Genomic DNA, 17,137 nt, shown 5'->3' on the forward strand with positions numbered 1-17,137 from the left:
CATTGGGGTGACTATAACTTCTGACACTTTCCCGTTGCGACTGTGGAAAAACGTTGTGTTTTTTTTTTTTTTATTAACAGTAAATGTCTGATAAAAGTACTTGAAAGAAAATAATTAGTTATGTGACATCACTTGTCCTGAACAATGATGAGTGAGACTACATGTATGAAATAGTTAATATTATATAAGTTTAAGCACTCTACCTATAGTTAAATGTTCTAAATTACTAAAAACGAATTGTAGAATTAATTAATGATAAGTTATAGAAAAGAAGTGACAATTTATGTTACACATCGTATATTGAACTGTATGGAATATACTTAATAGTAAATAGGTCTATCAGTTGTATTAGACAGAAGAGAGTAAACACACACACACACACACACACACACACACACACACGTTCATACACTGGAATATTCATACTTGCGATACTTTTGTCTAGTCTACTGTTAACCAATTAAATTTATTAAAAATTAATTTGCACTGAACTTCGAACTTAGTGGCTGTTTGTTTTTCTGCAACTTATACGATAAGATGTCCCTCTGTTTAAAATGGTTACTAAGGCTATATGAACGACTTCTCAACTGGCCAATCGCAGACCGCTTGTAGGTAGCTCTTAGTAGGCAATCTGAACGCAGGAGGTGGGACATATCAGAATACGGGTGGGGAAACAAATCACGCTCCACACACACACTGCCCACATATTTTGGCAGATGCAGCAGATACTGAATGTCTTAAAAGGAACACCACTGTCTGCTCATGTTTAATTTAATCAACTCCCTCTGATCCCACATCATGAGCATATATGACAAGTCTGTGGCATTTACTGTAGGTTGGGTGACCCAACACTGCACGTTCACACACACTGATGCAATGCACTATTAGCATGCATTAACCTTCAAGAGACAATGACTGCACTGTACACAGTAGCATTTGTAAGCGTGTGAATTTGAGCTGGACCATCTGAAACTCGTAAACAAATATGTATACGAGGGTGTATGAGACCAAATGTCTGTACAATGATAGTGAAACCCAAGAAACCTTAACTGTGGGCACCCAGACTTAAGAGCTTCATAAAGACACTAAATAATCAAACAAGGTAAGCATCACTATTCCTATTGCTCACACTTATGGTTAGGGATCTGAACAAACCCCTAACCTTAAGTATTAAACTTCAGCATGTAACTTGTCCCGCACTGTTAGTGCTACTGATATGGATGCTATCTCAAAATATTCAGATCAGATTTACTATTTAAAAATGGGTGAATCCCACATAAAAGGAGGGACCAGAGCCATATCTAGAGAGCAGAATATCATAGAGACTTGGGGATGGGCTATTTTGACTTGGACCAGTAAGTAACCACCAAGCATCTACCAATAGCACCCTAGCAACCACACAGAAACACCCTGGCAACCACTCATAGCACTCTAGTATCATGACGGCAAGTTTTGCGTGGGCAATACTCACATAGTTTTTCTTCAGAAAGTGTATTGGGTAGGGTTAGGGTTGGTCTATAGAAATTATAATTAGCATGTTTTCAGAACAATAGAAACATGTAAAACTTGTATTGGAGAACTTGCATTGCGGTTAACTACACTGTACACAACAGCTTCATAAAAGGGACTTAATGTGTTGTTTCACAACTAATATGCTAGGAATTAGGGCTTGGATTAGGGTTAGTCTATAGTAATTACAATTAGCTTAAATTTAAGAACAATGGAAATCAACACGAAGTCCCCATCATGATATAAAAACTCTTAAATCAGAATTTTTCTCCAAATCTTCTCTCATAAATGAATTTTTTCACTGAACTTGGAACATCTTTGGGATTTCCTCACTCCTAAAAGACACAATACATCTTACAATTTATACATCTTAAAACTTAAAATTATGCTGCCTACTTTTTAGAACAGCTTGTGTATCACTATGTTGACTTAAAATGTTGTCAAGGAAGGAAGATCACTGTTCATGTAAATTTGTATGTAACAATAAAAGTTTTCTACTAGCAGGGTAGCAAAAGAGAAAGGCAGTGCAAGAGAATGAGAGAGGTGTGTAAAGATGTGTACATGTACATTGCATTTGATGTTACCTGTTTCCTCCCAGCGAGTCCTGCAGCAGGCGTGTGAGTTTGGAGTCTCTGTAAGGCACATGGCCCGCCTTCTTACACTGATCTCCCAATGCACTGATCACATTACCCAGGGCCAGCTGCCAAACACACACACACACACACACACATACAGAGACCCCATCATACTCCATTGAACACTGCTATCTAAGATTAAAAGCTTTTAAATGGGCCCTCTTACAATAGAGTAACTAGGCTATAAAAACAATAATGCTCTATTTGGCTCAAAGCTCTCAATACAATAGCTTTTCTTGGCTTTGTTTCAGCTCTTCTTCAGAACTCTCTCCCAATATATTTACCTTTACTTTTTACTACTCTCACAATTTTACGCAAACAAAGAATTTCAGAAGAATATCTCAGCTCTGTGTGCAAATGAATGGTGGTCAGAACTTTGAAGGTTGTGCATATCACCACCTACTGGGCAAGAAGGAGAATTTATAGTAAAAAAAGAACTCAAATATGGATCTGTTTCTCACCCACACCTATCATATCGCTTCAGAAGACATGGATTTAACCGCTTTATTCGTGTGGATTACTTTTATGCTGCCTTTATATGGTTTTTGGACCTTCAAAGTTCTGGCCACCATTCATTTGCATTGTATGGACCTACAGAGCTGAGATGTTCTTCTAAAAATCTTCATTTGTGTTCAGCAGACAAAAGAAAGTCACACACATCTGGGATGGTATGAGGGCGAGTAAATGAAAGAATTAGCATTTTTGGGTGAATTATCCCTCTATTGAAGTCCAGGATAAATTTGACTTGAAAAATCCCTGACCAAGCCAGTTTTGTAGTGATGGTAGAGATGTCGGCTTGTGATTCTCTGGTAAAGGTTAAAGAGACAATAAACTAAAAAACTCTAATTCTGTCATGATCTACTCACACTCATGTACCTCAAATCACATACACTGATCAGCCACAACATTAAAACCATCTGCCTAATATTGTGTAGGTCCCCCTCGTGCCGCCAAAACAGCGCTAACCCGCATCTCAGAATAGCATTCTGACATGATATTCTTCTCACCACTATTGTACAGAGCAGTTATCCGAATGACCGTAGACTTCGTCAGTTCAAACCAGTCTGGCTATTCTCTATTGACCTCTCTCATCAACAAGGTGTTTCCATCCACAGAACTGCCGCTCACTGGATGTTTTTTGTTTTTGGAGTAAATTCTAGAGACTGTTGTGCGTGAAAATCCCTGGAGATCAGCAGTTACAGAAATACTCAAACCAGCCCGTCTGGCACCAACAATCACCCATGTGATTATCTAATCAGCCAATCATGTGGCAGTAGTGCAGTGCATAAAATCATTCAGATACGGGTCAGGAGCTTCAGTTAATGTTCACATCAATCATCAGAATGGGGAAAAATGTGATCTCATTGATTTGGACCGTGGCATGATTGTTGGTGCCAGATGGGCTGGTTTGAGTATTTCTGTAACTCCTGATGTCCTGGGATTTTCACACACAACAGTCTCTAGAATTTACTCAGAATGGTGCCAAAGACAAAAAACATCCAGTGAGTGGCAGTTCTGTGGATGGTCAACAGAGAATGGCCAGACTGGTTCGAACTGACAAAGTCTACGGTAACTCGGATAACTGCTCTGTACAATTGTGGTGAGAAGAATATCATGTCAGAATGCTATTCTGAGATGTGGGTTGGTGCTGTTTTGGCGGCACGAGGGGGACCAACACAATATTAGGCAGGTGGTTTTAATGTTGTGGCTGATCACTGTATGATGACTTTTCTCATGGAACACAAAAGCAGTTGGCTAGTGGAATGTATAGGCTGCTTTTTCCATATAATGAAAGCGGATGGGGTCTAAAGTGGTCAAACTCCAAACAACGCAAAAAAAAAAAAAAGCACCATGAAATCAGATGATGCAACTTGTGCCTCATATCTTCAAATGCCATGTGATAAATTTTGTTCTGTTTCCTCATATAAAGCTATGTCATTATTCATTGAAAAACCAGCAGTAGTCACCATCCACTTTCATTGCATATAAAAAATAAATAAATAAATAAATAAAAAGAGCAGCCTAGATATTTAGCTAGCCAAATCCTTTTGTGTTCCATAAAAAAAATAAAATAACAAACATCTTGCGAATGAATAGATTATGATCATTTTTGGGTGAGCTATCCCATTGAACTTAGGATATGAAAGGCTGGTTTTATCTCAATGTTTAAGAATGAACTTTTCCACGTACCAGGCCACAGTTGATAGAGATGCCCTCTCTCGCTCTCTCTCCTGTGGCTCCTGTGCGTTTGAGACGCTCTGAGCCTGCCAGATCCACAAAGTGAAACTTAGCAGTGAGCGTCTCGTACTCCGACTGAGAGATGGAGCAATCAGATACGCCGTTTATCTCTCCATTTTCCTGGAATAGGTGAGGGACACGGGAAAAAAAAAACAAAAAAAAAAAACATGACAACTGGAAGCTACTAACACAAATTGCAGTGGCCCCTAAAAGTATTTGGACACTTAAGTCACATTTAGTGTATGAATTTCATTGAATTAGATAAAATATATATATATATTTGTCGCAACTGCAAACAAATGTTGCTAGACCTTTTGTCAGTACTAACTTCACTATTTGTCTCAAGAACAAACTTTTAACAAACTTATTTTGGTGAAATGTTTTGCTTGAAAAGTGTGTTTGTGTTATGTTTCTTGAAAATAAATGTCACTTGGTTTGATATTTTGTTATTTAATGCAAAGACATTTTTAAGTGTGGCTTAAGTGCCCAAATACTTTTTGGGGTTACTGCATGTCTTACATTCCATGCGCAAAATTATCGTAAATTATGCATACAATCTTCCATGTTCCTGCATTTTCTGTGCGTACTGACATGTTTAGTGCTGATATTTCTAATGTCAGTGGTTTAATATAATTACTGTCAATATATAAGCAAGGTCGACTCTTATGGTTTTTAATACTTCAGAACGAAACTTATTATGCGACTGAACTTGTTAATGGTTTGTAACCCAGCTAAGATCAATACTACAGCTCTTAACATTATGTATGCAGTTTTAATAAATATTCACATCTGTTGACAGATCTTCTTGGCAAACATTGGCAAGCTGCTAAACCAAGTGGGGGCTCATTATTCTTGTGCTGATGTGTCTGGGAGTGCCGTACCAAGTGTGGCTGTGGGCACACCCTCATCTGGCAGACGTGGATGGTGAAGATGGCATGAGAGCGGGAACTCTGGGCGTTCATCTGTGTGCTGGCAGTGGTGCGGGACAGAGCGCCCAGTTTTAAACACTGCAGGAGCTGAGAAGAGAGTACAGACAGTGTGACAAAATGTGTACAGTATGTGAGCATCTATTGGTCATTGTGATATGTTTCTATGTTAGTGTAGTTAACATTAAATACTTTTGGGAAGTGAACCTGCAGTGTGATATGCAGTACTCCATTTAATACTATTTGAAGCATGTTGCTATTTTATATTTAAATGTATTTATTAATAATAAAATTTATAAAATTAAATTTATTATTATTCATGCATTACTTTAACCTCATTAAGACTCTACGTGGAATCCTGTTTGAAAATGTATTCGTCACCGCAGTACCATTTACAATTAACAATTTTAGATAAAAAATGAAGGCAAAAAGGTGATTAAAAATGGTGAAAAACATTGGATAAGTGACAAAATGGTCACAACACCTAAAATAGACAGTTTCACTTAATTGTGACCCAAATCTTGATGTGGAAAAAAAAAAGCTCAAACATTATGCATCAACTACCCATTTATAGATAAAAATCTGTGTTCCTTGTTTTCCATCAAAAGGATGAAAACATAAGAGAGATTGGTCTTTGATTACACTAAAATGGGACATGTCATGTCTAATTCCCATAAGCCTCTCAAGAAAAAAATTAAAATGATTCCCATAGATAGACCAGCCAGACAGAAATCTGACCTCCTCTTCGGAGCTGACTAGCCGTGAGGTCACTCCTGTGGTGTAGATGCCTCCGCTCCCATCCTCGTGGATCTTAATGTTGGACTTCCTGCCTCGAGCCTCAGGGTCACGATTGCTGTCAAACAGGTCCAGGATCTCCTCGTTGTAGAGCTGAAAAGACAAATACACATATGAAAGGTCAAGAGGTCAAAAGGCCAGAGACAGAGAGAGAGTTTGGCGTGTTTGACCTCGAGAAGCCAGAGACCACAACAAGCTGACGGACAAGGTCTCGGCAGTGATAAACAATGAAAACCTTAAAAAAAAAAAAAAAAAAGGAGTAAAACTGGGATAGAGCACAACAGAGCACACACTTTTCAACTGCCTCCTGAAGTATTGTTTCCGATTATTTTCTCCATTGCGATTTTAAAAAACTCTTCAATAAATAATTCTAAGCCATGAACCAAATCAACCAGCTAGTGAATCACAACATTATGTATTGTAATTTGAAGCAAACAAAATAATATGAAAATGCAAAAAAAAAAAAAAAAAAAAGGGTTCATGACTCTGTGTACTTTTTTTGTACTACAATCGCATTAAGCATTATGAATGATGAAATCAAATAAAAAAAACTCTGGTACAATATAAATACACAGATCAGCCACAACCTTAAATCCACCTGCCTAATATTGTGTAGGTCCCCCTCATGCCGCCAAAACAGCGCCAAACCACATCTCAGAATGTCATTCTGAGATGCTATTCTTCTCACCACAATTGTACAGAGCAGTTATCCGAGTTACCGTAGACTTTGTCAGTTAGAACCAGTCTGGCCATTCTCTGTTGACCTCTCTCATCAATAAGACATTTCCGTCCACAGAACTGCCGCTCTCTGGATGTTTGTTGTTTTTGGCACCATTCTGAGTAAATTCTAGAGACCGTTGTGTGTGAAAATCCCAGAAGATCAGCAGTTACAGAAATACTCAAACCAGCCCATCTGGCACCAACAATCATGCCACGGTCCAAATCACTGAGATCAAATTCTTTCCCCATTCTGATGGTTGATTTGAACATTAACTGAAGCTCCTGGCCCTTATCTGCATGATTGGCTGATTAGATAATCGCATGGATTATTGTAGGTGCCAGACGGGCTGGTTTGAGTATTTCTGTAACTCCTGATCTCCTGGAACTTTTACACACAACAGTCTCTAGAATTTACTCAGAATGGTGGCAAAAACATCCAGTGAGTGGCAGTTCTGTGGACAGAAATGCCTTGTTGATGAGAGAGGTCAACAGAGAATGGCCAGACTGGTTCGAACTGACAAATAACCACTCTGTACAATTGTGGTGAGAAGAATAACATCTCAGAATGCTATTCTGAGATGCAGGTTGGCACTGTTTTGGTGGCACGACAGGGACCTACACAATATTAAGCAGGTGGTTTTAATGTTGTGGCTGATCGTTGTATATTGACATACAATCAGACCCTATGTATAAGAGCAATATACGTTTATTTAATTTAACTTTACTGCTAATATTCAGATATATACAAATATTTAAGCAGTTTAAAAGTAGCAAGATTTAGGGGGTATTTACACTTAGTCACTTCATATGTTTTTGCTGATCGGATTGCTATCCGTTCATGAAAAAAACAAGTGTAGATGCCCTCCAAAACAGATTTGAGACGAATATAAATCTGATCACTCAAACGACCTCCGGAGGACAAATGGATGCACGTTGTAGGAGAGACAGAACATTTTTCTTTATTTATTTGATGCTGATCTCTGACTAAACTAAAACTAAACACTGACAAGTTCTCACTTAGAATTTTTCGTAGTTCTAAGTGCTGAAATTTGATTCTAAATATACTTCTTTTCCTGTTCTAAGGACAGAAAACAAAACAATATGTAACAATATAATGATTTATCCTGTGGAAAGCTTTGTTTGTAAAATGTTAGTAAAAGATAGAAACACACTAAAATAGTACCAATTCAAATAACATTAAATGTTTCCCCAAAGTCTAAGTGGGAGTTTGACTAATTGAAAGAACTAGTCCCCACATAGGTTGCTTATTCATTACAATAGGCATTAAATCTCTCAAACTCTAATCTCCCCACAATATTAATCTGCCAGTACATTGTGGCTATTTGCTTTATTACAGCAATCGTGAAGCCACATTACTGATATGCATCAGGGTGTCAGCGGCGCTTTGAACTACATATTAAAAGTGCTTGCATACAAAAACATCTCATTTAGCATTTTGGTAATAGTTAAGACTTGACCTGCTTCTGTGGTAATTAAAATGTGCCTTAGTTTTGTATAGTGTCAAGAGCTCCTTTCCCCATCACTTTATTACTGACACGCCTGTTTAGTGTTTTTGAGGTGTGTGCGTCAGTGCAAGGACTCCGGGCAGACACATCGCAAAGGTTCCGCCCTTCTAACCAGTGTTTAGCTGATTACGCTGTATTAACGTTAAATGCGTTAATCGTGATCAAGAAAAATGAACGCGTTAAAACATTTTTATTAAATCGCGTGCATTAACGCCTTAATTTTGACAGCTCTAGTAAATACCCCCTTAGTTACGTCATTCCCAATGCTTAATTGGATTGGGTGGTCACTGCGAAGCTCTTTTGCCACAACTTCAGTTTTAATTGTAGCAGCGACTTCTCTGATTGGTGGAGCTCTCTTTAGGATTGTGGGTAGTGTAGTTCTTCAGAAATTCAACAAATTTAGTTGAACTCACATGACTTTTGGCTTCTACAGGAGCACTTACATTCACCTAATTTTAATTTCACCAAAAACTAAAAATGATTTGATCATACTCACCATCATGTTGTTCTAAATTTGTATGAGTTTCTTCCATGGAAAACAAAAGGAAATGTTAGGTAGAATGTTAAGGACTGACAGCCTCAGTCACCAGCGTCAACATTCGTCAAAATTTCACCTCTTTAGTTCCACAGAACAAAGAAAGTAATACAGGTTTGAAACAACATGAGGATCAGTAAATGATGACAGAATTTTCATTTTGGCTGAACTAACCCTATAACAGCTGAAAGGTTTATAAGTTGAATTTCACTAAGGAGAAAAAGAATGGGATTCTTACTTCTGGAACCTGACTGTAGTGCTCCATGGAAGAGGTAGGGGAATAAAAAAAAGAAAAAGGGGAAAGTGAGAGACAGAGAGGGAGCTGATTAAATCAATTTAGGGTTTAAAACAATAAATCAAAATGCTAACATAGAAAGAAATGTTTAAAGTGCACAGAGGAGTTCTGGGAAAGACAAGACTAATGAAACAAGGGCATTTTAATGGCCTATTAAAGCCATCCCAGGGGAGGGCCTCCATTCACAACCGCAGAGCTGAAGACAAATCTGCCCAGTTATTCCCAACGGCAAGCCGCGATTCTGCTGAACAAACAGCAGCCTGTGCCAGACAGCGAGCGGCACAGATCGTTAAAATGCCCTGTTACAGGTTTAAACTCATTACCTAAGCCAGGACTTTACACAAGGCAGGAGGTAATCAGTTTATGGTTACACTGCTGTCTGCGTGCCCTGGCAGCAGAGCGCCTCTTCCTCGCTTAATGTCACCTTTAATGACTGATATCGAATAAATATGGACTTCCGAGGGGTTTTCTCCAAGTCATCACAGCGAGTTCTCTTTCTTGCTCACTCATCACACTCACTTTCTCTCCCTCCATTCTACACTTGATGTGATTTAAGTCAAGTCTGCTTGACAGCGCCATTATGGCCCAGATAAATGGAGTGAGGACAGTGGAACTCCAGCCATCTGCCTTGGTCAGCTCCTGTACCAGTTATACTTTATTATATCTGCACATAATTAATACCATTCCACATAATCATAATGAAGACCATGCTGAGACTGTATATAAAAGGCAGTAAAACTATTAAACACCACAGTTCAATATATATGGCCAAACTAATAAAGAGGAGACTAAATGGTCCTAACCTTACGTATGTAGCAGTGTCACAAATTACATTTGGAGTTGATTCTCAGGGGCTTATTTTTTATTTTTGTATTTTTTTAACCTTATAAAGAATTTTTTTTCCCCCTAAACATAAAAACACATTGCATATCATCCTTTGTCAAATGCTTTAATTATTCAGATACATAATTTTTTTAAAATCAATTAATTACTTAATTAGTTTATTAGAGTAATAAACTAGGCCTATAACATAATTCAATCCAGGAACATTTTTGCCCCAAATTTTGAATTTAAGTGGCATTTTTGTCACTTTCTTTGGCATTTTTGAGCTATGCCCTGGTTAAAAAGAGCATATGAACGTGCATTTTTAATAGTGCTGTCAGTCAATTAAAATAAGTAATTGCGATTAATCGCATAATTTTTCATAAATAATCATATTTTGAAAGTGCTGAAATTTGACTCCAAATATACTTTTGTCAAAATGCATTTATTTCCTTTTTAGGAAAGAAAGCAAAACAACATGTAATAATATAATGCTTTACTAACATTTTCCAAACAAAGCCTTTCACAGTATAAAAGATAGAAATGCACTAAAATGGCACCAATTCAAGTAACATGAAATGTTTCCCAAAGTGTAAGGGCCTATTTACACTTGGCCACCACATGCATTTTTACTGATCAGCCTACTATCCGATTGAAAAAGCTTATTTACACTGGGCCACATCATGTGTCTCTACCAAACGGATTTAAATCCAGGCTCGTATTTACAAAGATTAACACTAGAAGTTCTCCAAGAGTTCCTTGCTAGGAGTTTTTGCTTAAAACCTATTCACAAAACTGCTAAGAGCAAGTTTTAGTAAGGGAATCTTAAGATAAGAGTAAGGCGGAGTTGATCTTGTTGCTATGGATGACATCACGTTTTATTATCGTGCCCTTTTAAATCACTCTCAGTGATTGGTAGACAGGGAACTATTATTTGTCAGCTAAGGCAGACAATGATATATATACTTGTATATATACACATACAAAGCTACGATCGACAGATCGATATTTTTCCGGTTTATGAACATTTCTTCATCCTGTGTTGATGTAATGACATGAGCTTGCATCCTGTCAATAGGTCCAGCCAGGTCTCCTAAGCAACCAAATTGGCCCGGTTGCTAGGGAGGGTAGAGTCACATGGGGTAACCTCCTCGTGGTCGCTATAATGTGGGTCGCTGTCGGTGGGGCGTGTGGGGAGTTGAGCGGTGGATGGCGTGAAGCCTCCACACGCGCTATGTCTCCGTGGCAACGCGCTCAACAAGCCACGTGATAAGATGCGCGGGTTGATGGTCTCAGACGCGGCGGCAACTGGGATTCATCCTCCGCCACCCGGATTGAGGCGAATCACTACGCGACCACGAGGACTTAAAAGCGCACTGGGAATTGGGCATTCCAAATTGGGAGGAAAAAGGGGAAAAATCCCTCCCCAAAAAAATAAAAAATTCAAATTGGTTGCTTCAATTGGTCAGGTCTATGCTCAGCAACGTTATACAGCAATAAAATGAAGTCAGCTGACTACCTGAACGTACTGAATGACCAGGTTATCCCATCAATTGATTTTTCTTCCCTGACAGCACGGGCATATTCCAGGACGACAATGCCAAGATTCATCAGGCTCAAATTGTGAAAGAGTGGTTCAGGAAGCATGAAGAATAATTTTCACACATGAATTGGCCACCAGATTCCTGACCTTAAACTCACTGAAAGTCTTTGGGATGTGCTGGAGAAGACTTTACGGTGTGGTTCGACTCTCCCGTCATCAATACAAGATCTCGGCCAAAAATGTTATAATAATAATAATAATAATAATAATAATAATAATAATTCCTTACATTTATATAGCGCTTTTCTAGGCACTCAAAACGCTTTACGTAGTATAATGGGAATCTCCTTAACCACCACCAGCAGCAGTCCCTCGGTGCACTTGCCATTATGTTATTGAAACTTTATTAATATATTCATAATAAATCCAAATAATTCAAGATGCACTGTTGAAGTATGTCAATTATGGTTTAAACTACAAAGGTGATGCATGAATTAAAACTATTGTGTCAAGTGTGAAGGGGGAGGAGAATTAATATGTGTGCCAGGTGCTTTGTCCAAAAAGTATTTTGCATAGGATGCTCCAGTGTTTCCTCACTCAAGTATCCTCGGTAAGCTTCCTCCATCCTCCTCACGGTGCATTTAGTGAATTGATACATCCTTCATGATGGCGGACTTTGATTGGTTTTTGGGTCACGGGTTCGATGACGGAGGAGCAAGGAAATGAGGATGCACAATTTAGGAAATGAGAAGAACCCCATGTCAGTGTTTAGTTTCGGTTTCATCAGCAATCTGAATTAAATGAGAAAAAAGTTCCGTCTCTCCTGCCTCTCTTCTGTCTCTCCTCGTCTCTTTATTTGTTATTATTTACATTGCGATGCAAGCCCTATGCAAATATTCGGTGACAGCTATAACGTTTCACATTTTTCCGATGCTGACGTAGCGCTGTTTGGGCGGGGTAAAGTTTATATATGTGACTTGAACAGCCAGATGCATTTAGACTTGACCAGTTTCATCTGGAATGTGTCTCAAACCACCTCCTAAAGTGGTTTGAGCGATCAGATTGCAATCAGTCTCGAATGCGTTTCGGAGGGCATTTACACCTGGTCTTTGTGAAAACGCATGAAGTGATCAGGTGTAACCAGGCCCTAAGTGGGAGTTTGACTAATTAAAAGAACTAGTCCCCACATAGGTTGCATATTCATTGCAATGAGCATTAAATCTCTTAAACTCTCATCCTCCATAATATTAATGGCCCGGCAGACTGTGACTAGCCGCTTTGCTATAGCAATCGTGAAGCCAATTTCATGATTTGTGCCAGGGCATCAGCGCCAGCATCAAGCGGCACTTTGAACTCCACATGAACAGCACTGCAGACAAAGTCTCTCATTCTGCGTTTTCCTAATAGTTAAGACTTGACCTGCTTCTGTGGTAATTAAAATGCGCCTTACAGAGGCTGCAAAGTACTTGCTTTGTCACGTTTTGTACATCAAATAGCGTTAAAAGGTCAATAGATTTATACATTTCCATAATTTTTAATTTGATTATGACATTCGCAATGCTTCATGGGATTGTAGTTCATGTATTAATGAAATACAATTAGTACACAGTCTTGTACCTTGGTCTTTTTGTCAGATTTTCAAATACTTTTTCACTCCAAATCAAAGTTTGTAATGTTATCATTCACCTCTTTGCTGATTGGTTCATGACTTAAAACACTTTTGTGAAGACTTTAATGAAAAGCCTATGGAAAAAATGAATGGGAAAAATACTTCCAGAACCAGGGCAGCTGAAAAAGGGGGCAGGCACTGTTGCGCTCTTTTGAGAGCCATAATCCACTTGAGTTTCCATTCAACCTTGCTGAAGTCTCACCTCCAGGAACTGGGCGCTGACTTTGAATTCTGGAAGGGGCATGTCTGCACTCTGTGCCTCTAGTCTGCGTTTCTGGATGCCCTGGAAGAGGTGTCTCACTGCTCGAGGAATGATGCCCTGCTCTTCTTCTGCCAAGGTTATGTCAAAGCCAGTGCCCATGGTGTAGGTCTTTCCTGAACCAGTCTGAACGAAAGAACAGGGCGTTTAACATCAGAACATTCACAAATACACAAAAAAGCCCAATGAAACTTGAATTCAACAAAAACATACAATTTATATAAACACAGAACATACAAAAGCAGAAACCAAGATGTGCACAAAACCACAAAAAACTAGTTACTGACCTATAAACCCATATTGGTGGACCACTACTTACAACCATGAACCTTCAAAAGACAAGTTCTCTGTATAAATAGTCAATTAAACTACTGTGTCCTTTGTAAATCAAGCTTCTGTGTCTCTCGCTTTGAGGATGGGAGTTGCATACTAGCTGAAATATCCTTCTCAGGTGTACAAGTGTCCAATGATGTTTTATTTGGCTCATATCATGCTGACACAGAAGTACAGTTGTGCGATTATCCCTGACCACTGTACAATAGCCACTAAGCGTAAAGAGGGTGTGTGATGCGTGGAACCGAGAGGCCCGTGTTCAACACACAAAGACGTTCGGCACAGCTGTCGCATCACATACAGCTCCGAGAGAAAAGGTCACAGGGTCAAAAGCAGTCTGACAATGGAGTACTCACATTTACAGAAATGAAATGAGCTGAAGATGTGTGTGTAACAACAGGCACAAAAAAATATCCCGATATGATCCAGGTAAATTGGGGTGTGCTTTTTGTAGAGATTGTAAGAAACAAGTGCACTATATTTTATTTGTGTTCCATGTAAGACAGAAAACCTAACTGGTTTGGAGTAGCATTTGAGTCTTTGATAGTGAGAATTTTCATTTTTTGGGTAAACTTTTACTTTAACAATTAGATATAGCCAAATTCAAACATGAAAAATAAACTTGCGACCATTTAGAACACAAAACCACTTATAGATTTGTACTGCATATTATGTTTCTAATGTTGTAGTGTAATCAATGGGCTATTTATTAATGTGTCAAAAAGCAGAAATACAACAATAAAAAATTGGTTCTGCATATTGGTTATCGGACATGTAAAGTAAAACAAAATGATTGATTGATCTCTATTTTTTTTATGTGGTTGATCCTTGGAACAACTGAGGAGCTACTATTCGCCATCACAAACCATGCTATACTGGATTACTATCGGTTTGTAAACCTGCAGGTTTGTGTATCAGTTTATCTATGTATTGGTGAAAGTGTGTGTGGTAGACCTCACTTGTCCATAAGCGAAGACAGTAGCGTTATATCCCTCAAAGCAGCCTTCGATGAGTTTATGGACACAGGCACTGTAGATTTGTTGTTGTTGAGCATCTATATCAAACACAAAGTCATATGTGAAGGCCTTGTCTTTTCCCAGGAGAACTTGAGGCTCGCCAGGAGCCACGTAGGTGCAGATGTGACATCCCTCAATCTTTTCCTTTGCCATCTGTGGCCGGATCCTGATGAAAACAACATAAAAACAAATATATTTAGGTGAAGGAAGTAGTTACAGCATGCAGGAGCACAAAAACAGCTATATGCTGCATTTACATAGTGTCTGAATTACAAGAGTTACAAAATGGCTACTCTTAAATTTTCCTCTAAGCTGTTCACATCCCTAGAAATTATTAGCTTCTATGGCAAGGGATTGTATGCCTTCAGTTTGTTTTCAGATAATATAATACAGGATAATTCAAATGTTAAGATATCATAAATAGTAGAATTATAAGAAATAAAGCAAATATTTTCGCCATCTGGAGCTTTCATAAAATGTAGTTAAAAGGTACACTACAGCAGTGTTTCCCTACTTTTTTTGCCATAAGTACCCCCACAGCACTATCAGTAAGGTTCAAGTACCCCTTCATCGGCACAAAACCAAAGATGTGTACCAAAGACTAAATATCACTTAACATTATCATTAATATTGATCTATTGGCATCCCTTTATCAATACCCATTGGGGCTAAATATTTCCAGATTCAATTCTGATTAAGGTATATTTAAGTTATAATGTCCATTTTGCTACATAAAAAAAAAAAACTCTCTCTCAGCTAAAGCTGTTAATTATACAGGGGACCTTCTAACTTGGTACATTATAAAATATAAACAAAAAATAAAAATAAAAAAATAAAAAAATGTATCATTAGTTTGACAAACTGTACAATTTCTACTGCATTCCATCAATGAATGTGATGTCTTGCAATTGCATATACTATATTGCTGCTCACTGTATGTCTCCGCTAAGGTCTACGGTCATTAAAATAACTGCGTCTGCAGCTCTACTATGTGGTGCCTCATGTTGCGAGCAGACCGCGAAAGACCACTAATGAAGCATGTTCGGTGCTAGAGAAAATGATTGGACGATATAGCGCTGAAAGAGCGCTTGCGGTGTGCAAAGCTCTGTTGTTTTGTTGCGCTACACACAAAGTGTAGAAACTGTGAGATAGGGCAACCGTTGTCATGATGTCTTGCAGTGTGCTAATTGGCGACCGCTGCTCTAAATATCAGATATATTTGATATCCTCCAGCTAGATGAAATCATTTCACTCTGTCCAATTTGATGACATTTTTGGACTCCCGAGTAATTTAATCAGAACTTTGTGATTGGCCCAAAGCAGACTGCTTACGTCAGCGCGTCCTGACCTTATACGTGCTGAAACCATTCATATACACGGAATGAGTAAAACTAAACTATTACTCTCAACAAGCAGTGAAAAGATCTCAGTGCCAAACTTTGCATAGAGTAACAGATCGACATCGGGATTGTTCAAATGAAGATCGCAAATAATTAAAAAAAAAAAAAAAAAAAAAAAGATACTTTTACCCGTTCCTAATCCCTATTATTTTTATTTTAAGCCATACATTTTGTTAGGTTCAACATAACAAAATCCATTTCTTTTCATACCCCACACATTGTGTCTTCAACATAAGCTAATTTGGACATGACATGAATGTACCAAGTAACAAGGACATAGACCTGGTGTACTCGACACTATTATACAATGTGAACCATATATTTTCTGCTGAGGTGAAGGGACAGGTCAACCACTTTCATTAAAGATAACAAGTGAGTTCATTAAGACTTCAGGCTAAAACTCTCAAATTCAGGATGGATGCCTGGCGCTGAATTACCCCAATCAGAAAGGAGAGTGATAAAAAGGAGATGCAGCCGAGAGAGAGACGCATGCAGCCAACGAACGTGTGCATTCTGCATTGGGCCGGGAAGGCCAACAGTGTGAGCGACACGGAGCTATGTGTGTGTTGAAAAGCAGTTTTATGTTCTGTCTTCATGTGAAAATGTGTGTAGTAAAAGTCTTCCGTGAACTGTTCACCCGGGTCCTGCTTCCTCCTTCATAGGGAAGGCAGAGATCTGCCACATTCATTTATCAATTAATTAAATCAAGTTAATTGCCTTTTGCTCAGGTCATCTCTGAATGGCTGATACACATTTAAGCTCATTCCAACTGCCTTTAAGTGAATTGGCAAGATCTTTAACTATTAACAAGACTTACGTAGAAGAAATCAAAGTAGACCAACCTTTTTGATTACAATCAAGTTGTGTTTTGTGCCTTCAACTCTGTTTTTTTTCCAAATTCGACAAACTTCATTAA

At 38.5% G+C, this 17,137-nt stretch overlaps 1 protein-coding gene across 3 annotated transcripts in view; it reads right to left on the minus strand.

The window, feature by feature from the left end:
- LOC127426309 (kinesin-like protein KIF21B) overlaps positions 1-17,137 on the minus strand; it is a 119,959-nt gene that overhangs the window by 61,049 nt on the left and 41,773 nt on the right. For all 3 annotated transcript variants that reach the window (XM_051673041.1, XM_051673040.1, XM_051673042.1), the window contains exons 2-7: positions 14,765-14,987; positions 13,416-13,598; positions 6,047-6,196; positions 5,264-5,398; positions 4,335-4,502; positions 2,094-2,209 (exon numbers count right to left, since the gene is read on the minus strand). In XM_051673041.1, coding sequence (XP_051529001.1) covers positions 2,094-2,209; positions 4,335-4,502; positions 5,264-5,398; positions 6,047-6,196; positions 13,416-13,598; positions 14,765-14,987 — 975 coding nt within the window. The remainder of the gene's footprint in view (positions 1-2,093; positions 2,210-4,334; positions 4,503-5,263; positions 5,399-6,046; positions 6,197-13,415; positions 13,599-14,764; positions 14,988-17,137) is intronic.

The sequence above is a fragment of the Myxocyprinus asiaticus genome, chromosome 35 (genome assembly GCF_019703515.2).
Source record: "Myxocyprinus asiaticus isolate MX2 ecotype Aquarium Trade chromosome 35, UBuf_Myxa_2, whole genome shotgun sequence".
In the NCBI taxonomy this organism is placed as follows: domain Eukaryota; kingdom Metazoa; phylum Chordata; class Actinopteri; order Cypriniformes; family Catostomidae; genus Myxocyprinus; species Myxocyprinus asiaticus.